Raw genomic sequence first — 26,587 nt, 5'->3', positions numbered from 1 at the left:
GTGGGGGTTCATGTCTGTCGATCCTGTTTTTTGCATATTCCCTCTCACAATAAAGGGACCGTGAAAGCTGAGTCGATATAGCAACAAACCGCCGAGTGGACGACTGAGGTTCGATTCCCGGCAGAGGCAGGATATTTTTATCCACACCACAGAGTCCTAACCGGCTCTGGGGCCCACCTAACCTCCTATCCAATGGGTTTCGGGGGCACTTTCCTCGGAACTACAATGACCAGAGTGTGAAGCTAATCACTAATCTCCACCTAATGCAGAGGTCAAGAAAATGTGGACCTATACAACCATTCCTCATACGGCTTCATGACGTAGTGCTTAACTAGTTAAGCATAGGGACAGCTTTACCTTACGTACCTTTAGGTCAATAACTGCTTCATCAAAGGGGGGTTTGCGGGGAACCGCTTTATCTCGGTGAGAAACACACTTTGCCGACAGAAGGTTTTGCCTCACATGGACAGTGTCTTGTGGCACCTCTGTATTGGCCTCATGTTATACATTACAGAGGTGACGTGAGACATTTCAAAGACAAGTAAGATGCTATCATTCACAGCATATCCTTCGGTATTTAATTGACAAGACAGTATAAAAAAAGAACTTACCTCCCCTCTTCATTGGACTTCAGCGTGTTATTAGTTTTAAATGTTTCGGGGATGTACATTTAGATTTAAAAAATTCAGGTATTGTAATATATTATCATGTGTTGGGTATGCGTCACGCGACAAATAACTTCACGCCGTTCTGGATCTAGCGAATTTATTGCACATTCGCTCTTACCCTTATACAATTCACAGTTTCACAATTACTACCATCTGCAGTATCACACTTACTGCTGTCATTCACTCGATAACAATGGACTTCAACGCACTCCGGCGAGTGCTAGACTGAAGCTGGCTCGGCGACTTCACGATCCACACTGTGTCACTCCTGATCACACACACTCACTGCTTACAAACTGCTCAGCCGGCTTTTTATACCGTTCCTTGTCGCATCGTATTACCAGCGGTGTCCCTTTGTTACGTCACAGTGGGAAGTACTGTTACGTCACTGCGGCGGAGGGGGACGGAGTGTTGACTGGCCTGTTACCGAAACAGCGGCAGTTGCTCCGATGTTGTTACATCACCGCTAGAAGGGGTTGTCCTACATAGCGCAAATACGTCACAATATGTTTCAAGCAAATTATTTAACGTTTCCATTAGTATTGATTGGTCCTGAATATGGCGAAATAAGGCCTCAATATGTCAGGCTTTAATATTTTATTATTACTATTTAATAATTTACAAAGTTGATGCATTTGTGGCAGTTTTATACTGTCCCGATTTGGGGTTGCTGCGTGACTTACAGGCGGATTTCGGATTGAATGATTGATTCTACTGACACCTTATACACACAACAGTTTAACTACAGGCAGTACAGCGCTATTGCTGATCTACACACTTTCCAGTTCACCGTTACACACGAAACACTGTTCTCAGTCTTCACTAGTCGTGTCCTGACAACAGATTTATAGCAGTCTCACTGTAACTTCAAATCACACATGAAGTCTTCTTTTCACAGTCTAATTCGACCCCGCCTCCACATGGGTTTCTCGTCTAAGCTATAACAGATACCTGTTATATTAGCTTCACACGTACCACGTAGAAATCATCTTTCATTCTAGAATCCTGTTGTAACGCACTCAACTGAACTTTGTTTACTGGTCGTTGTATAGAAACGGTGATTGTTCTATTGTTGCCTTCTGTGTATTCGGCCGCGAGGTGCTTACCGATTCGTCACAAAGCAACGCTCTGGCCATCCACGTTACAATACCAAGTTTACTTTATTTTACGAAGCAAATGCGTAATGGAAAATTCCTCTAAATAAGTACAGCAGGGAAAGTTGGCTCAAGCAATAACGCTTGAGAATCGCATTCGGCTATCTCCTTATTTATCTTCGTTTAACTGTGCCCAGATTTTGCCAGAAATATCAGCTTTTATCGAGGAACGGGAAGTTGGACTTCAAAATGTCTCTAAAAGTGACTGTGACTATGAACAATGTATTTTTGGATGTGGCGCCGTGTAAATATTGTGTTAACCAACGTTTCGGATGAACGTATCACCTCCATGTTCAGGTAATAATAAATCCGCGAGCAATGAACCAGCGTGAGCAAGTGGCTGCAAACCCTTCCCCTCTCCTCTCTATTGAATTGCCATATGGCCACTCTCCCTTCCCTTCTTGTTTTTATATAGCTGGGTGTTTCTGACTGGCACTCAGTCTGCAGCCAGCTGCTCACTCTGGTTCATCGCTCGCGGATTTCTTTTACCCTGAAAATGGAGGCGAAACGTTCCTTCGAAACGTCGATTAACACAATATCTACACAGCGCCACACCCCAGGAGAGGGCATTCTTTATATGCGATTTGATTCTTTTCGCGGCCGTGAAAATTAAGCCCCTCAAGGCGAACAGAGTCTGTAGCTGTAAGAAGGCCCATAAAGATGCCCCATGGCACTTTAGAGAAACCAACTCTGACAGCAATTTTGAAGACAGGAAGTGACACTTACAGGCCGCGAAATCTTGAAGCTGCTGAAATTCCCCCGGTGACAGCTTATCCCAGTGAAGCGTCATATTACTGATGACGTCACACCACGTCACGTCCGCCGCTCAGTGACGCCATCACCTGAAAAAAAAGATAATTCTTTACCTGTTCATTTTTCTTGTCCTTGTGCCAACGCCCATGCCTTTAGGCCAGGCCGCTCTCGACAGAATTCAGAGCGGACATGGCCGATTCCACTGACTGAGACAGGAATTGTACCGTGTGTATGGGTTATAAGGCCGATGACAGTGGCCGCGCGGGCTAAGGCACGAACCGTCTTCGCCCGCTCGAACCCTGGGATCGTGGGTTCGAATTCCACCTGAGGCATGGATCTCTGTGCGTTTATTCTGTGTTTGTGTTGTCCTGTGTGTGGGTAGCGTCCTTGCGGATGGCTGGGTCCTACCGACTGTTTATAGGATTGAGGGCGGTAACGCATTAGGATGCCAACGGGAGACCATGGCCCAGCTGCCAGCATCTCGGCCAAACTCAGTGTAATAATTTAGTAGTCATACGTGTATATCGCACCTGGCATCCGTCTGGCAGCGCTGCCAACCAAGATGCCAAGTGCTAATGCTGCTGGCATCGCTGCCACGAAGGCAAACGCCAAATCAACATCACACGACAGGCTGAGGCTAGTCCATTGACGTACGTGCGTGTATATGTGCTTGCGTGTGTTTCTCTTTCCTTCAAACATTTCCAAATTCGACATCGAAAGATTTATAATCGAAATTCGGTCCCGAGCATCCGGCAGCTGGACGCCATGGCCTCGCTGTTGGTGTCGCTGCCATGGCATCCTAGTGTGATACTGCCCTAAGACAGTGAAAAGCGGCCAAGGTCCTAAGGGCTGTAGAACCATAGAGAGTGTGGTTTACAATAGGGCCTTAGTGACCACGCGACACTCTCGATCCCTTCAGCTACAGATATTACCCCACTCCTTCTGGCCATATCTCTCCCCACTCACAGTCCAGAGGCCAAGACTAAAAACACGGTCTGTGTACGTAGAGTCCCAGCACAGAGGAACACCAAACGTATGCTCGGAAATACGAGGGTCTGGACAGGATAATGCTCTGCTGTTTTCTCTCTTAAGTAACCGGCAGTCATGCTTATATATAAAAAAAGTAAAGGTATCCCTGTAACAGGTCTTGGAGGCCCATAGGGTTGTGAGATGTTGAGGTTCCCACATTTTCTAGACAATCGGCTCATAGATGGCGGTAAGGTTGTCAGCTCTACGCGCTGGCAGCCCTTTACCACCTAGAATATTCCTGGTACTCATTTCTGTTAGATGCTGAGTCGACCCCAGGGCCATAGTGCGGCTGGAAGAATTAGGTAATTTGAAAAAAAAACAATGACCTCATCGAGATTCGATCCCGCGACCTTCCGGCTTGTAGCATAGTGCCTGAACAAACTACGCTACCGCGTGCCCCCATGCTTATACATTACATATAATATTACTGTACCTGGGGCGTTTTCTCCAGTGTTCATGGCGTGAACGCATGCGACAAGAATTGGACTGATTTTGAACCCAAGTCCGTTTACTTGTTATCACATTCTCCATGTAGTTCTGCAGCTTGTTCTCTACGACTTGTGCTTGAAGAACTTTTTTCACCCAACACCAGATCCTAGTCGGGTATTTTTAATAGCAATTATATTTTATATCCTTTTTTTCTCTGTATGAATGTAAGTTAATTGTAGATATCAGATAAATGTTGTAGTTGAAGAATTAGGTTGCGATATGGCCAGAAGTCGTATTTGTATTGTTGATGTGTAAAGTTGGTAACTGTTTGCGGCACTGGACATAATATAGAAGGCTGTGTAAATCATTACGAGCGCAGTGGAGAACTTTATTCTGTGTAGTTTCTCAGTTGACTCATTATTACGAAACGATCGGAGACTGCAAGACAAAGGGGGTTCCCGTAAATTACTGCAGGGAGGCGAACTGCTGCTGCCACCTGTGAAGCCAAAGAGAAGCATCCTGAAAAGTGTTATAAATCTCAGCTCCAAAGGAATAATAATACTTACGTGCTAGAATAACAAGCAAGTCCATCGGGTTTACGCATTCAATTGGAGACTGTTGCTGAAGGAGTGTTTATTTCTCAGTGGGTTAATTTTACATTATAAGAGCAGACCTCAGTAATGAGAAAGTAATATGGCTTCTCACGATATTTAACGAGGCTGCATCACCCAAATGATAGGTATGCGGAAAATGGTGAATAGCTCAGGACATATATGAAAGGAAATGACGAATTTCACATTGAGTTATAATTATTGTCCCTACCGAGGGCATTTACTAAAATGGTAACGTCTCTGACTTGTATTCGGGAGGTTCACAGTTCGAATGCCGTCCCGGACATAGACTGACTAGACTGAGGTTTCATTACCTCCAGGCAAGTGATGAGCTAATATTGTGACAAGTCTGCTGAACGCTAGAATTGCGAAAGCAGCAGAGACAGGCGTTGCTGTAAACATGTACGTCACTAGGTAGTGGCTCAGTAGCCTTCATGTGAAGGTCTCAACAAACACGCATACAACAACAGAAGAGGTGTTTTCTGTGCGGTCCGTGCGGAGGATATATAACGAAGAGCAGCTGGCATTAGCAGTCAATCAGTCCGAGTAGAGTCCGAGTCAAGAGTCTAGAGAAGAGTCGAGAGAGAGAGAGAGAGAGAGTCTGCAGGCAGACTGTTGAGAGTTGCAAACTTGTATCTGAGGCCCGGAGACAGTTCTGGAACCCAGATGAAGGTTGAAAGATGTTACCAAGCAGTGCAGTGAAGACCGTGTGTGGTCACAAGTTGTGTGTTCAAGTGTCCAATAAATCCGATTACCAATCCGAACCCAGTCTGTAGTCAGTCCATCACGTGAGAGTATCATAATTACTCAGACTAAGACCGCTTCCTTCCACATCAATTTCATTTCATTGTTCATTATTATTCAGTCACCCGACGCTATTTGCTTTGAGCTACTTGAAATCCTCATTAAATAAGCAACACTTAAATACTTCTTTTGGCTTGTTTTGGACTTCATCCATCGTCTGGTATGTAAAAGACAAAAGACCACTCAATCACTATACAAGACTAGCTCTTTCTAACGGGCCCAACTGAGTAGGTTTATCCTGCCCTACCCACTTGAGGACGGAGACAGATCAAGTCTCCGAAACGTTGTGGTCTTTTACATACCAGACGATGGATGAAGTCCAAAACAAGCCAAAAGAAGTACAGTACACACCATCCTTCAGAATCCTTTAAATTCAACACTTAAATACTTGAGTTAATTTTGGTGCATTCCTGTAAGAAACATAAGTGAGCTACAGACAGGCTGCAAAGTCACTTCCTATTGGCTTGACGGGCATTAGTGTTCCGAAAAGGGTTTTTTCTTGGTTTGGGGTGAGACTGAGTCCACCTGTTACGTCGGCCACTAATTGACCCATTGTACTAGCCCCGGATGATAGATGATGAATATGAAGTAGTCAGTTGAATGAGAACTAACAGGAGGAACCCAATAACCAAGATAATACCTGCCTCAATTCCACTTTGTCCACCACAAATCCCACATAATCTGGTGGATCGAACCCAGGCTGCCTCGCTGGAAAACTAGCGACTAACCGCCTGAGCTATGGTGCGGCCTTCTGGAAGGTTACTAATGACCTTATAAGATAATACCACATATGTAGGCATATTAAAGAAATAAAAATATATACTAAGGTAAAGATCAAGTTTTATTTGTGTTTAATTAAGCATCACTCCTTTAGGACACAAGGAAGGGCGATAACGCTTGATATATTTTTAAATTCGACAGTGGATAGAGGTGAGTGGCCGGCTTCAGTCCCCGCACCCCTTTAACCCCGGTTCACATTTCGTATGGGACAGGGTTGTCTTCATACCCTATCTGGGTGACGTACAATATAAGTCCCTGCCAGGAATCAACTTGAGCAACTTTGAGCAACTGCTCAGTCAAGTTAATAAGTGGCAGTGATATCCCTCGAGTACTGTGTGGCAATGGGTCACAGAAACATCTACTTCTTATCATTTTAAATTGTAAAGTATTCCTTCTGTAATGCAGGAAAGTCAGTCAATTATTAAAACACATTGAAATATATTTAATTCAGTAAAAAGTGTTTGTTAAATATTTTAAAATATTATTAAGTATGTACATTCGTTCTTGTTACAAGTTTCGGCCGCACATGGACCATCATCAGGCAACTCATTAGTTGTGGAGACCACTGCACTCTACACTTTGTCTTCTGTGCTCTTAGGCATATTCGATTTATTATTGTTGTTGTTGTTGTTGTTGTTGTTGTTATTGTTGTTGTTAATTTGCTTCGTAAATATTTTCATCCTATCTTTTTTAGCGGCCATTTCAATGTTCCTTTTTAGTGTGTCTTTCACTTTAGTTGTACGTGTTTTAGTGCTGTTTGTTTCCTGACTGTATGCCAAGGGACTTTTTGTAGATTTTGAAATATCATGGGATTCTTGCAAAATCTGTATATTGCTTTCCGTTAAAGCAGTTTAATTTAAAGTGTCCATTTGATGGTCTCTTACATCTGCAACGTAGGCGGATAGTCTGACCTTGAGGAATGCAAATGTGCCACGTGTCGTTTTTCTTTCTACGTAAACTGATTTAATTAGACACTAAACCTATATATTCCACTCGTGAATTTTCTATAGAACGTAAGGAGATGTAGACCGCCTCTATAGTCTAGTGGTCAGAGTTCTTGGCTAAAGATCCAGAGGTCCCGGGTTCGATTCCCGGCGCTACCAGATTTTCTGGGAAGTAGTGCGTCTGGAACGGCATTCACACAGCCTCGTGAGGATAATTCAGGAGCTATTCCAAGGATATAGCGGCTCCGGTCTAAAAAACCGAAATTAACGCCCTTGGGAATCCGCTACGCTGACCACGCGACACCCTCTATCCGCCAGAGTTAACACTAACTTCCCCGATAAGCGGCGGTCGCTCGGTCGGTATAGTTCTCTTGCGGACTACAGGCCACGGAGATTTTTACGTAAGGAGATGGAACCATTATGAATTCAACATTCTGCCAATTGTGTTCAGCATTTACAGACTCAAAAACAAAAGAAGCAAGACCGTAGGAAGACACAACTTTCCTTGGACCGAATGAGAGCTGTGTCTCTCCTACTCTGGCCTCAGTTTCACTGTTCACTGTGTGTCGGATGAGAGTTCATTATTGCTAACTCACATTTCTTTCACCTGTTTGCGTCATGAGTCTACTGAAGCGCACTGAAGAATGCCGCTTTGTCTCGTGGGGAATGAAGAGGGAGTATGGGTGCCGCAAGGCTGGGCCATAGCTCAAGCTGTTAGTCGCTAACTTCCCACAGCGGCGGCCCGGGATCGATCCCGGGGCTGGTCAAATTGGATTTGTGGTGGACAAAGTGGCGCTGGGCTGGGTCTTCTCCGAATACTTCGGTTTCCCCTGCCAATTTTCATTCCACCAAATTTTCCATCATCATAATCACCCGGAGCAAGTACAATAGTCCAATCAGTGGCCTCCGTGTCGAGTGGACCCAGCTGGAATCAACCCCCCACTAAGCGAAAATGGGTGCCGCACAACACATGACAGGAGGTGGTGCAGCACGCAACAGAGAATCTCAGCTCTTTGTTATTATTTCGTAAGATGAGTACAATTAACAGGTATTGTGTAACCATCAACTAACTGGAAAATTACTTAACTAACTAATTAACTCCATAACCATGAGAATCCCATTAGTTTCTCAGTTATTCAAGAAATTCCCAGCGTTCTATGGAACCCGAAGTTTCATTACCGTGTTTACAAGAGCCCACCACAGGTTCCCACCCTGAATGAAATGAATCCAGTCTATAAATTTCCATCTTATTCTCTAAAATTCAAATTTAATATTATGACCCATTTCTAAGCAACGACTCCTAAACACATTCGCGCGCAAGCATACGCGCACAAAAATAGGACGTCCATCGCTAGACAACGGACCAATCAACACGCCTCCTTAACAATACAGGCTATTTTCTGCGTGGCTCGTGCAACGTGGTTATAAAGAAGATTTCAGTTGTGGCCCTTCAGTATAGATAGTCGAGTTTCGGGACGCCAGCCTGCCAGGACATGAGCTTGGGAGCAGAGGAATTGAATTGAGTCGAGTCTTCGGAATTGGCAGTTGCAGAATAGTGGCAAGAAAGGAATTAGGTTGTGGGAAGAAGACTCCATGTGTGATTTTAAGTGACATTGAGACTGTTATAAATCCGTTGCCAGGATACGACTACTGAAGATTGAGATCCCTAGTGCGTGTGCAACGGTGAACTGTAATGTATGTAGGTCAGCAGTATTGTATTGTCTGTAGTTCCGAGTTGTGAATGTATAAGGTTCAATAAATCCAATCATCCAATCCAAAACCCTTATTATAAATCATGCACATCCCACTACACGTGAAAATATTGTCACGTGTTGGGTGTATAACGCGACAAATAACTTCCCCCAATCATCCCCTCTGTCTTTCTAATGACTCTTTTCTTCGGGTTTTCCTACAAAATTTTATGTTCATTCATTTCGTTCTCATGCATTCTACATTCTCGACCCCTCTCATCCTTCTTAATTTGATAACCCTAGTAATATGGCATCCTGTTCTCAAACACCGTGTTGTTTCCTTCATCAAGTTGTAGGCCTATAAATAATTCATTTCTTTAATAGTATAGCCTATTAGACAGAATACTTCTTATTACAGGGGTCGCCTTGTTTTCGAGTCTTTAAGGATGAATATGAGGCAGATGCTTATGAGGAGTTCTGGTTGCTAATTCTAATGATACTTTTGATAATATCTAGAATTATATTTTAGGTACTATATATTGAATATATTATTTCTTAATAGTATATTATTCGCTTATTTTTGTTTACAGACCTCAGAACTAAATGATGAATTCAATTTTGTCGAAAAATGTATTTTTTTTTCCTAATTTTCTCATTGGAAAGAAATATTGGTTCGCTTTATATTCGGGCGCATATGATAATCGCATTAGCACTCTCGTTCTGTCCATCTCACATGAAATAATGCAGATTGTCACATTCTGATCAGTAACAGCACAGGAGAGTCTTCCTCTTCAGATTCAGATATGTACTTGTGCGTATGATTGCCAGTACTCGGCAATTCTACATTCGATTTAGTTTTGCGCTTCTCTTTATAAACTTGCTCTTTAATTTATCGTTGTATTTAAGCATTATAGCAAATAAATATTTCATTATTACTGCCTTGTCTTCTGTTGACTGAGGAGAGATATGTTGTGAAATGAGGTAGTGCTTCTAGTTGAGAATATATTTAACAGTATGGAAACCTTGAACCTAACACAACTATATTGATTGATCGATTCTTATGTTATTTAGTGACGTCGCTTCAAGTTCTTAGGTTATGTAGTATTGACTGGTAGGAAGATCAAATGATTCTGCACTGAAATAGTATTAGAAGGAAATGGGCGTCACCAATTTCACTTTATTCTTATATATACATGTAAGTGGTTGAGGAAATTCAGCCAGAATAGCTGGTACCGTTGCCGAGAGTGGATCCCAGGAATGTACAATAAGGTGAGGAAAGCTATCACTCCATCCCCTGCACAGCCACGTTAGGTTAGTAGGCCTATATTAATATTTTATATGTGCCACTTGCTTTAACGTAACAAAAAATTACATTCTGCCCACACAGAGTGTATCTGTATGTTAAGTATAGTAAAAAAAAAGTAAATTTGTCCTTATGTTGACTAGTTAAGCACTACGTCATGAAGGCGTATATGGGAGTGAATGTATAGATCCACATTTTCTTGACCTCGGCACTAGTTAGAGGTGAGTTCTCAGCTTCGCATCCCTGTCGCTTTACCCCAGGGGGAAAAGCCCCGGTACCAATTCGATTGGAGGCTGGGTGGGCCCCAGAGCCGGTCTGGACGACGTGGAGAAGAGATAATTCTAGACTCTACCTGGACTGGAACTCCGACCCCTCTGTAACCCAGCCCGTAGCTACTACGCTATCCGTGTTCCGTATGGTTCTCATTAACAAAGAGCATTGTTATCCTAAACAGCATTAACCGGTTGACCTCTATAGCGGAGACGTCATATGTTTCCTGTGAGGTACGAACTGTATTTTTATATAGCATTTAAAAGACATTCAACCTTTGAGAAAAGACACACACATTTATCTCTCTTCTATTCGGCCTTTAAACGTTAAGTAAAATGTATTGGTTTCCTGCGTTCCGCTCAGCTCAAAGTAACAAACGGTTGGAAGAATGTGACGTCAAGTCGTTAAGAACCTATTCCGTTTTACTACGCGATAAAATCTTCAGGAAACATTTCATGTGTTACAATCTGCATTTGAGAAGAGCTGAATGTTTGCATTCATTCACGAAGTGAAACCTTTCTTACTGACAGCTATCGACCATCTTGCCTTCCGTTTCCGAAGATTCTAAGTCTTCTTAGGAATCAGATGCTTCCGATATATCGCCTGCAATAAATTAGATTAAAGTAATGGAATAAATGGTTTCATGCGGGTGTAATACAACTACACACTTCTCCCTACCCTCCCCCCGCCCCAGAATGAGCTGAAGTGGGGAGCAGATCACATTTTGTAATATGCTGATGGTGTGGCGGGAGCTGGGGGGAGAGAGGAACACCCAAAAGTCCCTTCAGCTACTCAGTCTGTGCAAAATGCGATGCAAAAATGATATAACTATCTCGGCGGAGCAGAGTGTCGCGGCTTCAGCGCAGGTAACCTGCGATTTCTTGTACGGGGAATATTTTTTGACAAAGTAAAAAAGAAGGAGAGGTAAAGCTATCCTGTAACAGGCCGTGGAGGCCCATAGGGTTGTGAGACGTCGAGGCTCCCACATTTTCTCTAGGCAATCGGCTCGCAGATGGCGGTAAGGCTGTCAGCCTTACGCGCCGCCCGCCCTTTACTCCCCGGGAAGATTCATGGTACTAATTTCTATTAGAGGCTGACTCGACCCCAGGGTCATAGTGCGGCTGGAAGGATTAGGTAAATTGAAAAAATCCACCTCATCGGGACTCGAACCAGCGACCTGCATAGTGCCCCAACCAACTACACTACCGCGTGCCCCCTTTCTTGACAAAGTATGAGATTTAAGTAGACCAATACGTAACTTGTAGAACGTGACTTTTCTATTACATATCGCCTTGTGTTCCGTTGAAAGTCAGCCGAAGTTTCGGAGGAACATATCGCCTCCATCTTCAGCGTTCAAGTTTATGCCAAGCAAGAAGTCAGCATAAACAAAGTAACAGGCAGAGATCTGCTATCCGCTGAGATATAATGTTTTGTAGTTAGATGAAAGTTAGCTTTTCGGAGGAACATATCGCTTCAGTCTTCAGGGAAAAAGAATAAGACTAGCAAGAAATCAACATGGAGCAGGCACCAAAAGTTTGTTATAGTCTCTTCAAGAGATACAAAAATTTGTTCGAAAAATGTCAATGTCCCTGTCCCACAATGTACAACATAGCTAGACTAACTACCGAAGCAGAGTCACTATTGAAAAGCGGATAATCCACAGCTAGTGGATAAATTTTCTGAATTTTGTGGAACCCAATTATTTATTGCCGTTTTCACAAGACCCTGAAACTGATTCCTATCCAAATCAGATGAATCCAGTCGATAACCTCCCATCTTATATTTTTAGCACCCACCTTAATATTATCTTACTCAGTGGTGCCTGAGGGGAGGTCTCCTTAATTTTTTCATTAAAATAATGTTAAAGTAGAGGTTACGTTTTCGGCTGTAGTTTCACACATTTTATTTTGTTATTTCTTTTCATGTGCGTTATTGTTTCTATGTGTAGAAATATATGTTAGCATGTCTGTTTACGTGTATCAGTATATTATAAAAGAAAGATTAAGAAATGTAGAACTACGACTTAACTTACATCCAATTGTTGGCCTAATGTAGTTGTAACAAATGCAGTCTTGAAAACCACATTTTCACGCAAGCAGTGGTTTCTGAGCTCTACAGTTCGACGCTTGCAGAAGTAGTCTATGAGGATGCTTGCAGTTTTCCAGCATTTCTCATTGGATTTCCAGATAACATGAAGATGTCTTGTTTTTTTATTTGATTTATAGTTATTGACAATCTGAAATATACATTTCTTTAAACCAATGTGCTGACTAGTGTGCAGATTTTCAGCTTAATTGATGCACACCTTACATGACGTGAGTGGGCGACATCCATCGATGTTCACCTCATAGCCATAGGTATTGCTGTGATTTGCGTTTTAGACGTCTGTTACTCTGTGGCAGTAACAGGGGACGAATAAGCGGGTTGTCGTGTTCTTTGAGTTTGTTGACGTAGGCAGAGCTGTGTTGGCGGATTAGATGTCTTTTTGAATAAAATGTCTACACTTAAAACTGCAGTCTGAGACATACAAACTCTGTAAACACTTTAAAATAATTGTATAAACAAGTCGATAGAAATTTGTTTCATTTTGACCTTCTACACTGCAGGATCACACAACTTTATTTCCACCGTTGTTGGCAACGTTTCTTGCCTCTCCTTATTTGTTACCAAATGTTTATTTGCATAATCTATGCTGTTAGTTAGTCTAGATGAATTACATGGCTTGATTCTCTTCAACTCATCGAAGTGACCTACTTTCAGTCTACAATACTTTCAGTCTATTCCGGGATTTAAATTTTGTGAAGTTTAATACACGAAATCCGCGCCCACGGTCAACACTTCATGTCTGAAACGTTCCGTAAATGCGCAGGAGAATCTGAATACAAGCTTGAAACTGGTCACTTTTAGGGCATCGTTTATGAAATCCGTGAAATGTCTGATTCAGTCAATCTTTAATTTCTCAGCAGCCATACATTTCAAATCGCAGTATTGCTCATGTACATTTCTTGTCACAATTTCTTTGTACGTATGTAAGTCAATAATTAAGATATAAATGGACATAGAACTTAAATAAGAGTACTGATTTGAAAAATGCTTTTATTTCTCAATATAATCTCCCTGTACATTGAGGCACTTGCCCCATCGTTTCACCAACTCCTAAAAACCTGCAGTATAAAATTCTTTGGGCTGCTGTCGGAACAGGCGGTGACTGGGATCACGAAGGCTTACTGCTCACCACATTCCAGCCTCAAGGACAAACCGTTAATGCCGACTCCCACTGTAACATCCTCAGGAAACTTCGTAAGGCCATTCAACGGACGCGACCAGGACTCCTCACCAAAGGCGTGTTGCTCTTGCATGACAACGCCCGTCCCCTTACTGCCAACAAGACAAATGAGATGCTGCGAAATTTCAAGTGGGAAGTCCTCGAGCATTCTCCGTATAGCCCCGACCTTGCTCCAAGCGACTTCCATTTGTTCGGCCCTCTTAAACATCATCTTTCGGCTGAACATTTCCCCTACGGCGAAGCTGTAGAAAAGGAAGTCTTCGCCTGGTTCCTACAGTAGCCAAAAGAATTTTATGCTGCTGGTTTTCAGGGGCTTGTGAAACGACGGGACAAGTGCCTCAATGTACAGGGAGATTATGTTGAGAAACAAAAGCATTTTTCAAATGAGTATTCTTATTTGTTTGAGTCCTATATCCATTTGTAACTTACTTATTGTCTTACCCTCGTTTTTTGGTATAGAATCGGAATACGTCGCTACCGGACCCCTTCACGCGGTCCTTTCCAGATTCCTAATCGCATTTGAGCAACCTGGTGCGTTAATCGAGCACATGTACAGTAGAATAGCCTTGCAGTGCAATGCTTCCGTCAGCCTGTTGGATAGAACACCACTTAGTCCGTTACATTATATTGTGACATGACGGCTAAAAGGCGGAACAGTGGAACGTTACAAAGCAATGGCGTAGTAAACACGTTTCGGCTGCAATGAATCCACACACAACAATAGAGGAACTATTGGAAGTGGTCTTTCCTGTATAGTCCGTGATGAGGCTATATAGCGAGGACAAATAGGAAAAATCAATCAGTCGGAAGTCGGAGTCGGTCAGTCTTGAGAAGCATTGTTAGCAGCCGCTACCTGTCAACGACTAATGGACAAACAGAAGAATTTACATGCAGTGTAGTTATGAAGGCGATCACGGTAACCGAGCGGTCTGAGGCATGTACTGTCTTCGCTCGCTGGGAAGCCGGGATCGTGGGTTCGAATCTCACACAAGGCATAGATGTTTGGTATGTGTTTATTCTGTGTTTGTGTTGTCCTGTGTTTAGGTAGAGGCCTTGCGACGAGCTGATCACTGGTCTATGAGTCCTACCGTCTGTAAAATAATCAAAATGAAAACAGCCTCTACACCGTAGGGTGTAATAGGAAAGCTTTAAGTAACTAAGTAATTAAGGTAATATAGAGTACGTAAATCAGTGAGACTCCCACTCAGGGCATGGATGTTTTGTATGCGTTTTTCTGTGTTTGTCTACAGGTAGAGGCCTTGCGGCGAGCTGATCACTCGCTCAAGGAGTCCTACCGTATGTGTAAGATCTAGAAAAACCGAAGTGAACGGAGTTCATGGAGGTAGGCCTAGGCCCACTGGGGCTGTAGTGCCAAGGAAAAAAAAATCAGTGAGACTGTTACAGTTACTTGTAATTAAGTGTTATAAGTCTTCAGTAAATGCAGCTATCAATCCAAACCTCAACTGTAGTTACTAACACGTCCATATACTCGTATATACGAAATTTCGGCCATATGGGGGCATTCACAAGAAAAGTACTGACTACAATATAACAATTTATGCGACTCATACATACCTGATGATGGACCCATATGGCCGAAAAATATTGTAAATATATATATATATACATGAAGAAACACATGGACTAAGTGGCACTCTAACCAGCCAGCTAAGAAAATGTTGCATTGCAAGAATTTATTATAGATTTTTACATTTTTTCTTCTTTATGGTTCTAGAGCCCTTGTGGATCTTGGCCGCTTTTTCAGTTTCTTAACCCTATACACAGTCGGTAGACTCCTTGAACGGAAGATCAGCCCGTCGCAAAGCCACTACCTACACACAGAACAACAACAACACAGAATAAACGCACACAGACATCCACGACTCGAGTGGGATTCGAACCCACTACTCCAGTGTTCTAAGCGGGCGAAGACGGTCCATGCCTTAAGCCGGGTCCAGACTTGTTGCTTATCCCCGTATCGTATCAGTGTGGACGGTACCCCGGATCATCCTCCCGTTGCAAATGTTGATACGGTGATACGCAACGGGCTGTTGGTTCGCTTGGCGGTCTCTTCCGTCGCATCAAAGGGACGACACGCGTTCCAGTGGTGCCAGTCTGGACGTGTAGGCGGCTGCATCGCGCTTCGCTTATCAGCTCCAGACAGTTGGAGTGTAGTCATCATCAGGGCGCGTTCTTGAATTTTTCATTCTCTGTTCATGCTCTGAATGGAGTGGAGTAAGAAGAGCATTATATATTTAATTGATGAATGTAAAGAGAGGGACGAGATTTGGAATCCCGAAAACACAGAATATTACAATAACATAAAAAAGCAGGACGCATGGGAGGAGATAGGAAAGGAACTGAAAATTTAAGTCCGCCAAAAGATGGGCCCCACTGTACACTTCCCTACTGGCATAGATTGGTGATATCCACAAACGTCGTGATTTCTCTCTTCTCTCCTTCATAGCACAGTGAAGACAGACGTAGGCGGCCGCTGCTACCGTCAGGTTAGGTGTAGTCACTGCTGACTGAAATCTGGCTCGAAACTGAGATTCAGCTCGTCATTTCTTCGTTGCATCTTGGGAGGAGAAATTTTGTCGCGTTGCATCAGTTGATACGCAACGGAGATACGCAACAAGTCTGGACGCAAAATTTTGTCGCGTTGCATCGGTTGATACGATACGGGGATACGCAACAAGTCTGGACCCGGCTTAGACTGTGCGGTCATTCTGATCGGTTGTATCGGCAGTTCACAGCGTGTTCAAGTGAATGTCACTCCATTAAGTCCTCTTCAGGAGAATTGTTATCCAGGTGGTCACATGACAGTCGAACGGAATGAAGGAATGCAGTTGTATTGACGTCACCATTCTCGATACGTCCCAGTAGACAGATTCACCTGAGTCCTCAGCTTCGATTGCTGTCAAACAGCTTCACTGCTGATGTTAGTTCAACCCGGGCAACATTCAGGACTGCCAACACAACGCAAATCCATGGCTTTGTTACCGTGTTCAGGCACTGCCTACTGTATCGTTACTCTTGTTATCTCGTTCCGTGAAGTAGCGAGCCAGTACATTGTAGCTTCGCATTCATGCACTCGCTCCAGTCAGAGGCTGAACGCTCTGCGACCCAGTTATTCGAATTATCCTTGCTTCACAGCCAACCACCAGAATGCTTATACTCTGTTCCTAGAAGCACTTCAATATCTTGCGTTACTGAAACTTGTTTCTAGTTGTCATCTGTTTGAAGTGCCGATCGCAGTGACGCGCGGTCTGAGGCATGAGTTGTCTTCGCCCGCTCAAACACTAGGACCGTGGTTTCGAATCCCACTTGATACATTGATGTCTCTGTGAGTTTATTCTGTGTGTATGTGGCAGCCTTGCGACGTGCTGGTCCCCCGTCAAAGGAGTCATATCAACTGTAAAAGATCAAAACTAAAGAAAAGCGCCGAAGGCCCTGCAAAGGGCTATAGAGCCGTAGATAGATAGATAGATAGATATATAGATGGATAGATATATATATAGATAGATAGATAGATAGATAGATAGATAAATAGATAAATATATCTTATGAATACAGTGTTTCACTGACGAAAGTTTAATTTCACGTTGCATCAAAGCCGCTACTCGATTCTCCATTCTAAGCGTAACCAAAACATCGGCGAAGAAAAACATCGCCATCTTTTCGGGATTATTGGGTTCTTGGACTCTGTACAACGTCCGGTATTCTAAGGGACACATGATCGTGAATATCTCACAGAGAGCATGGGAGCATTCTTTTCAATGTAAGCGACACGTTATCAATTAAAACTTTTACGATGTTAACATCGGCCTCTTTACGCTCTGTGATTTTCACCTTCATCTCTCGATCTTCTGGTGTTTCGGCCAGGATTCCTAAAATACACCTTTGTTGAGGTTTCGTAACTTAACAACTAAATCTACGTGCTTATTTTTATTCAAATCCTACTTTAAATATTTTAGTTACCTTTCATTTCACCCTCTGACATTCGCTTCAGCGCAAACAGTGCGTCTGGTAGCACCTGCAGTCTCTTCAGAAGCAAATACTTCACTGACGTTTACTCGCACTTCTTACGGGCTCGCGATGTCACTTCTTTAGCCTACAGTATGCTTATGCGGTCGCCATGCTCTCTGTATGTCCGTGATGTCACCACTATCAACTCTTGATTGACTGAACTGATCTTTATAAAACTTCTATTTATATAATGGCACCTGAGCCAATCTCAACGGCGTACTTCCTAAATCCCTCCCATCACTCTGTATCTCCCCTCTATCGTTTCTAAGCAATGGCTCGGTAAAAAATTATTGGAGGCGTTCTTTTCTATGTAGTCCTTGTCTTATCCCCGTATCGCTGCTAGATAACAGCTCGTTAAAGACGTTCCCGCGGCAACAAAATACTTATGGAGGCGTTGTTTTTCATGCGATGAGCGTAGTATCGAAGGAAAGTAGGCTATTCGTTCTTCCCAGAACTACTTGTTAATCTATCGTAGGGTATTTTCTACATAAAGTTGAAAGCGTCAGTTGTTCTCTATTTCGACATATCAAGAGTATGAATTTGTTCTATCTGCACTTGTAGGTTATGTACTTGGTATCTGACGGAAAGGGAGGAACATAGACTGAGAGTGTTTGAGAACAGGGTGTTGAGGAGAATATTTCGACCGAAGAGAGATGAAGTGATAGGATGTCGGAGGAAACTGCATAATGAGGAGCTCATAACTTGTACTCTTCTGCAAGTATATGTAACCGAACCATTGAAATTCTTCCCCCTCCCTCTTTTTATTTCAGTAGTTATAAAGTAGACAGTAAGAATTACTAAGAAACAGGTCAAGACACAGTCAGAACAAGCAGATAGACCGAACTTGCCCGGACAAGGACATCTGTTAGTTCTTGCGTCCAAGCATTTGGTGTTGCTTCGAAAAGGGCAGAAATGATACTTCAAGGAACCCCACTGAGTTTCTTTAGAAATTGAGAAGTTGACTTAGAACGGCAAGCCACTTTGAGAATTCGAGACATGACAGTCGCAACCCGTCATAAGTCAAAAGTGGGAGTGCCAGGAGATCATTAGCGACCCCTCGTAAGTTGCATCTCTGTCAATTTCGCCGTTTGGGATTTTAAGCCGAAACTACTTCTAAAACAATCGGTCATTGGCCGGAACCAAAATTAAGCCAACTCCTCTTATTTGAATCCACCTATCCGGGAATTTAGGAGGAGGAGAGAAGAGGCGGATACAATTCAGTTAGGACCTCTGGCTCGGCAGAGAGTCCAGTTTAAGATTAAGAGTCTGCTACAAAACTTTGAACTTGGCGGAGGTAAAACCCGCGAATATACTTGCGTGTTAAACTAAATAATTTGGGCAAGTGTAACACCGGCGGCTTGGAAGCCGAGACTAGGCCTGATAGTGTAGATTTAGACTCCGAGTGACTGTGAGAAACAGTAAAGTGTTCCAGTGACAAAGTGCATTGTGTTGGTCAGAAATGCTTCACCCTCACTTGTCCGAGCCTGACCCTTAGCCGACCTGAGGAGAGACTCATCGCCAGGAGCTAGTCGAACCCATCGCCAGCTTCCACCCCACTCACGCCTTCCCTCCTTTAAAATGAATCGCAAACAGCACTTAGCTGTTTGCTGGAGCCCATAATATCAGGTTCTATGCTGAAATTCCAACCCCGTAATCAGCAACGGAAGGAGGAAGCGGTGGAGCCGGAAGAAGCGGTGGAGCCTGGTCAAGCCGGAACCAACCACGCCCTAACAACTTCAACGGAGGCAGCACCAGGTAGGGCAGTCAAAGTGACAAGTGGCAACCACCTTGAGAGCAAGAAGCCTCAAAAAGGGTGGGCGGGTAAATATAATTAGGATGATCAAGTCAAGGAGGATGAGCTGGACATGTCATGTAGCACGAATGGGGGAGACGAGGAATGTGTATGGGATAATGGTGGGAAAGCCAGAAGGAAAGAGACCACAGGGAAGACCAAGACATAGGTGGATGGACAGTAGTAGAATGTATCTTAGAGAGATAGAATGGAATGGTATGGATTGGATTGATTTGGCTCAGGATAAGAACCAAAGGGGGGAAATGGTAGCGTCGTTGGTTGAGGGGCTATGCTACAAGCCGGAAGGTCGCAGGTTCACGTTCCAAGGAGGCCATTGGATTCTTTTTTAATTTACCTAATCCTTCCGGCCGCACTATGGCCCTGGGTTTGTCTCAGCCCCTAACAGAAATGAGTACCAGGAATTAATTAAATAATTTTCCTGGGGAATAAAGCGCGGCCGGCGCGTAAGGTTGACTACCGTACCGCCATCTTTGAGCCGATTGTCTAGATAGTGTGGGACCCTCAACGTCTCGCAACCCTAGGGGCCTTCACGGCCTGATACAAGGATAGCTTTACTTTTTTCTTACTTAGGGACCAAAGGAAGGCTCTTGTAAACACAGTAATGAACCTTCGGGTTCCATAAAATGCTGGGAAGTTCTTGAGTAGCTGCACAACTGACGGCTTCTCAAGTAGAGCTCAGCTCCATGAGTGAGAGAGTGAGTGAGGTTATGTACTTGTTTATTTATTTACATTGTTACGTTCGTAACTCTGAGTGACGTATTTACGGCATACGAGTCACAGGTAAACGTACAGTCGCGCTGTCTCACGTCGCAGTCACTAGTGGCAATAAGGATTTAGCAGTCCCACTTCTAACTGACACTACACGACCTCGCAAATCGCGTGGATGAGTGCTTCATCAGTACCAAATTGTTTCATGAGACACGAATAATTATGACTGCTACATTTAAGGCTGACGCACAGTATTTGCACTCACGACGCAGGCAAGATTTATGCACATTACTGGTCTGAGAACCCTCAGAAATTAGCTGATCACTAGCAGACAGCCTACGAGGTCGTAATGTCATCTATTAAAATGTTCAATACTACTTCTCTAGCGGAGAATAATGCTGTATTCTTTGTATTATCCATGCTTAATATCTGCAGAATTATATAATTTTCAGGCCAGTCTCAAGAAACATGTAGAAAAAAGGGTAAAACTGTACCTGTACCAGGCCGTGGACGCCAATAGTGTTTTGAGACGTCGAGGCTCTCACATTTTCTACATAATCGGCTCATAGATGGCGGTGAGGTTGTCAACCTTACACGCCGGCCGCCCTTTATCCCCAGGAAGATTCCTGGCACTCATTTCTGTTAGAGGTTGAGTTGATCCCAGGGCCATAGTGCGGCTGGAAGGATTAAGTCAACTGAAAAATCCAGTGACTTCATCGTGATTCGATCCCGCGATTTTCCGGCTTGTAGCACAGTGTCTCAACCGACTACACTACACCCTGCTCCCCATAAAGCATGTCAGATTTTTATGTTTCATATCTGGGTTATCTTCATGAGGAATTCTTTCTGTGAGAATACTGGGACTCTTCTGAAGAGACAAGTTTCTAATTATAAGTTTGCGCGCATTGTGCGCGGAGGATGACGATGTTCGCACACTGATTTTAGGAGGTACGTACGAGCTTAGAGGGAACACTGGTTCTGTCCCCTATGGCTAGTTGTTTGAAATGGTCTCTGTCCCATCAGGTTTTCCATGCAGAATTGAGTGTTCGCCTCTCGTCCCTCCTATGCACATTTGCATACGTAACAGATCCGCCATTATTTTTTCATCCTCACATTATTGCATTAAGCGTAGAGATTGTGATGCTTCTCATTATAGTTACGAAGTTTGGATTGGTAACTGGATTTATTGAGCACTTGCAACCCTAAACTACAAGGTACGGTAACACTACCGTTAATCTACAGACTTAACGTATCACTAACGCACACGATGCCTCAGTCTGTTGTTGTTGTTATTATTATTATTATTTAACTGCAAATGGGTTTTCACAAGATGACAGTGGTATAACAATGAGACAACAGACAAATAACACATAAACATGTTCACACAAAACACAGCACACAGACATCAGCAGAAAAGTGAAACATTCTATACAATAAACCAACAGCAATGAATGCGCAATGCCGTGTTCTCATTTCCCCTTCATTTCGCTTTACTACACTTACGTAATCCTCCCATCCTCAACACTTTTCACTTCACTTCACTTTACTGCATTTTTTTTTCTGATTTCCACCCCACCTTCACGTCGCCTCATTTTTCACTTTCCTAACCCTTTTTCTAAAGTTTCTAAAATCTGCAGGCAGTTGGTTACAGATCTGCATGGTCCTGTTTACAAATGAATATTTTCCAAAATCTGTCTGTTGCTTTCTGCTCCTAATTTTCTTGTCATGATCGCCCCTGCTCAGATAGCATGGCCTCTGTAATCAATCAACTATAGTCTCCCAAGCCTGTTCTCCCGTTTATGCTTGGAAGACAGCGCATATGTGAGCTCTCTGCCTGCGCTGGGTCAAAGTTCTCCAGTTCAAATGGTTCCTATGTGCAAATTGCGCCGCTTTCTTAGTACCCGTTCTAGCGCACATCTGTCCCTCCCTGTAAGGGTCCCAGAAAGCAGCCCCATATTCCAGAATCGGACGCACTGAAGATGTGTAGGCTAAATATTTAGTGTTGCTATTTTAAAATGAAGTGCAGTCCAAGCTTTTTTCACCATGTAATTGACTTGATCAGCCCAACTTAGAATGTTGCCTACAATTATTTCCAGATATTTACAACTGCTCCCTTCAGGAATTGCTGTGTCCCCTAACGAATAATTTAGTGGTTTCCTCACTTGGGTCCTCGTGAAACAAACTGCCTCACCTTTATTTGGATTCATTATCATCATGGTTTCATCCGCCCATTCCACAAGTCTGTTCAGATCTATATGCAATATTTTCCTATTTTTATTAGTTGTAATTTTCCTATATATTATACAGGAGTCTGCGAAAAGTCTAATATGTGACTCACTATTTCTCCAAATATCATTTACGGACGCGAGTAACATCAGTGGACCCAGTGAACTTCCTTGCGGTACTCCTGACGCCAGTGACTTCCTCCGGTAACTGCCCTTCTACTCTAACTCTCTGTGTAGGTAAGCGAGGAACAGAAGTGGACCCAGTGCACTTCCTTGCGGTACTCCTGACGTCAGTGACTTCCTCCGGTAACTGCCCTGTTGCGCCTCAATTTTGAGATTGGAAATTTAAGGCATTGCCTAAATGTTCGAGACTTGCGAAAAGGTTTTACAGCCATTACATTAGTATGTCAACACCTGGACAGGCAACTAGGTTAAGAATGTAGATGATCAGCATTTATGCATAATCACATAAGTAAGAACCTCTGTTAATGGGGCCACTGGAGTGTGGTAATATTATTAAATACGCAGCGATGAGACACCATGGGCCCACCCACAACCCCAGGGAATAGCCAATTAGAATATAACTTTGGGAAGTGAGAACAAAAAGAGGAGTTAACATCCCTCTTTCGTTAACAGCCGATTCAGCAAGTTAATGATATAAATTGCCGAATTTAGGAGACTTAGGGATCTGATCTCAAACAGAATATTGAGTTGTCAGCGGGAGGCTCTAGTCAATATGGGCCTTACGAGTGGAGGAAGTGGGCCTACGTCTTTTACTTCAAGTCACGTTTACTCATATAAGCCATGTTGTTAAATATTATTGTGATAAAAGAGTGTGGAAAATATCGAAAGCAAACTCCAGTGTGCTCGGCGAGCCCTTGGGGGAGAGTAATAATTATGTAACAAGTAATTGCCTAGGAAGATAGTCCGGCAATACGACTGTGTTATGGTGTATGTGTTAAGGTTACGGGTAGCGTGTAGAATACCCACAGTTGCGTTATAGTCACGATTAATGATTTTTGTGATAAACATGGTATTTGGGCTTTTAATATGTATAACTTTACGGGCAGAGTATTTTAAGGGAGAACATGAGGAAGCGTAGGATGAAGTAAAGACCCTATGTAGACCCGACTGTAGGTCGGTCTTGTTAATATTGTAAATAATGTAAATAAGAGTGTAAATAGACAGAGTAGATAGGGTAGGATGTACCGAGATTGTGATTCACACCTCCATAATCACCTTTCCACGACCGATCCCGAGGATCCTACCAAAATGAAAGGCAAGAGCAGCCGAATGCAACCAAAGTTCAGGGGAGGTACTACTGGACAGGGATAGGCACCTGCCACGCAGGCAGCTTTTAGTAGCTTGGTATCAACGCCCCCTTAAGAATCATAATAATGTAATACGTTGCTACCTGCAGACTATATGAAGAGTTGTCAGGAGGGGGCTATGACAATATGTCAGGGGGTAGTTCCCACCATAGAGATGACAGACGATAGGTAGAGGCCGGTCAGACCCGGCACGCCCTCTCTACGCCAATAATAAGAGGTGACAAGGATGAAAGGGCCAGCCACAGAGAACGCTCGACTACCGCGCTACCGGCACTTGGCACTTCCATCACCTCTCTTAGTATTTTCACCAACCTTCGTACGATATAATAGATTGTGGCAGCTTTATGAGAGAAGGAAGGCCAGAAACAGGAGAATCCTAGCTGAGGGTAAGCTAGGAGTATTGTGTTAACTCCTTACAGCGTAAGCTGTGGTGGCAAGGAGGGGTACCTCCACGCCCCCTGCACCACGGCGTTACATGCCCTTCTACTCTAACTCTCTGTGTACGTACAGAGGAACAGAAGTGAACCCAGTGCACTTCCTTGTGATACTCCTGACGTTACTCTGACTTCCTCCGGTAATTGCCCTCCTACTCTAACTCGCTGTGTAAAGCCCAAGAAGAATTACTTTACCCAAAAGAACATTAAAATATATCTTCATTAGTAGTCTGGTAACGGCCTTCACTAGGCGTTCCTAGGTTACGGTTCCCAAGATTTCAGATTCTTCTGCTCTCGTTCTTACGTCGTTGCCGGCTGGTTACCTTCTCACAACTAACTCATCACTGATTGCAATTCACTGAGTTAGTCAATGCTACGACCTTCATTCAGTCGGCCGGTCTGTCTTGCTGTCAAGCACCCATCTGGGGCCAGAGACCAGCTTTCTTTTATTGTCAGATAGTTGCGGATTTATTAATGAGGGGTGGCCTCTCTGTCAAGACGACGGATCTGTTATTTACAATTGCCGCTACACCTCACCAGCGCTGTCATTCTCGGGTCGGAGTCCTCTGGGACTCGTGACGTATTTTACTGTATCAGATTCGAGACTCACCCAACCTCCGTATTTATATCCCCCAGGAACAGTGTGGCACAGTGATACCGCCAGTCCCTGGGTTCCCTTCTCATGGCTTCTTACGACCCGCAGAGCTACGGTAAAGTTATTGGAACCCGCCTCCACACGAGTCCAGTTTGAATGTTACTACTGACTGTGGATGGCTCTCGCTATATAGATTCGATGCGGACCGCGTAGAAGACGCCCCTCCCAACAGTTCTGTTGTCGTCGCGTGTCGTTGCCTAGCGATCACTCGCTTTCTGCTAGAGCCCGCTACCTAACAGAGGATGATCTTTCGGTTATCATGTCACAGAATTATAAATATTCATTCATTCATTCATTCATTCACCAATGCCCCTACCTTCCTTTGTTGGGCCGTGGCCTCTTCTTCATTTTCGTAATCTTTATTACACAGCCGGTAGGACTCCTTGGAACAGTGATCAGCCCGTCGCAAGGCCGCTACATTTCACAAACACAGAATAGACGCAAACACAAACATCCATGCCTTGAGAGGGATTCGAACCCATGTTCCCAGCTTTCGAGCGAGCGAAGACATTCATGCCTCAGACCGCGCGGCAACCGTGAACATATTATAAATATACAGACATAATTTCTTCGTGTTATAGGCCCATGTTCATAGAATTTCTTGTGATAAATTCGTAAGAAATTTAACATGTATCATGACACTGCATATCTCTACAGAAACTGCGAATACCATAAAAGAGTAATCCGTTTATCAAACGTGATTAAGCTCTGGTTCATCAGGTACTGATTAGTCTGTGTGCTTATCACTAATGAGACTGACGCTTACGGACACAATTTGTATCGATTCTCACTTAGACCCCGACAGGAGGGTAACGTCAGGATCGCTGTGCATTAGATCCCCATTTAAACGTAGTGGAACTGCAGCCGTCAGTATCTCCAAGCTGACTGTTATCAACTTTATAAAAAGAGCAGATCTCGTAACGACAGAGCGACGTCGACACTCGAGTCTACAGAATGCAGTTCAGACGACCGCCTCTGTGGTCTATTGGCCAGAGTTCCTGGCTACAGATCCAGAGGTCCCGCGTTCGATTCCCGGCGCTACCAGATTTTCTGAGAAGAAGTGGGTCTTAAACGGAGTCCACTTAGCAATTTCATGGAAATGTCGGCTCCGGTCTAGAAAACCGGGATTAATGGTCATGTGAATCCGTTGCGCTGGCCACGCGACACCCTCTATCCGCTAGAGATGGCACTAACTTCGCCGTCAGCGACGGTCGCTCTGTTGGTATAATTGACTTGCGAATTACAGGCCACGGATTTCTTATTTGCGTTTTGAGTTCAGACGTCACAGCGCCTGTACATCCGAACGTGCGAGTTCAGAAAGTCGCAAATTCTCTCACTTAGGCAAAGGGTAAAGTTTTGTCTGTGCTTAACCAATTAAGCACTACCCCATGAAGGTGTATAGACCCTCTTTATCTTGATCTCGGNCGGTCGCTCTGTTGGTATAATTGACTTGCGAATTACAGGCCACGGATTTCTTATTTGCGTTTTGAGTTCAGACGTCACAGCGCCTGTACATCCGAACGTGCGAGTTCAGAAAGTCGCAAATTCTCACACTTAGGCAAAGGGTAAAGTTTTGTCTGTGCTTAACCAATTAAGCACTACCCCATGAAGGTGTATAGACCCTCTTTATCTTGATCTCGGCACTAGTTGGAGGCGAGTGGTCAGCTTCA

At 43.7% G+C, this 26,587-nt stretch overlaps 1 protein-coding gene across 2 annotated transcripts in view; it reads right to left on the bottom strand.

Moving 5' to 3' along the window:
- LOC111871504 (diacylglycerol kinase 1) overlaps nt 1-26,587 on the bottom strand; it is a 317,380-nt gene that overhangs the window by 224,317 nt on the left and 66,476 nt on the right. For both annotated transcript variants that reach the window (XM_023864665.2, XM_033754283.1), the window contains exon 2: nt 2,549-2,664. In XM_023864665.2, coding sequence (XP_023720433.1) covers nt 2,549-2,612 — 64 coding nt within the window. In that variant the 5' untranslated portion in view covers nt 2,613-2,664. The remainder of the gene's footprint in view (nt 1-2,548; nt 2,665-26,587) is intronic.

This window comes from Cryptotermes secundus, unplaced genomic scaffold (assembly GCF_002891405.2).
Source record: "Cryptotermes secundus unplaced genomic scaffold, Csec_1.0 scaffold585, whole genome shotgun sequence".
Lineage (NCBI taxonomy): Eukaryota > Metazoa > Arthropoda > Insecta > Blattodea > Kalotermitidae > Cryptotermes > Cryptotermes secundus.
The sequence above is the reverse complement of the archived record's forward strand: the minus strand, read 5'-3'. Positions and strand labels throughout refer to the sequence as shown.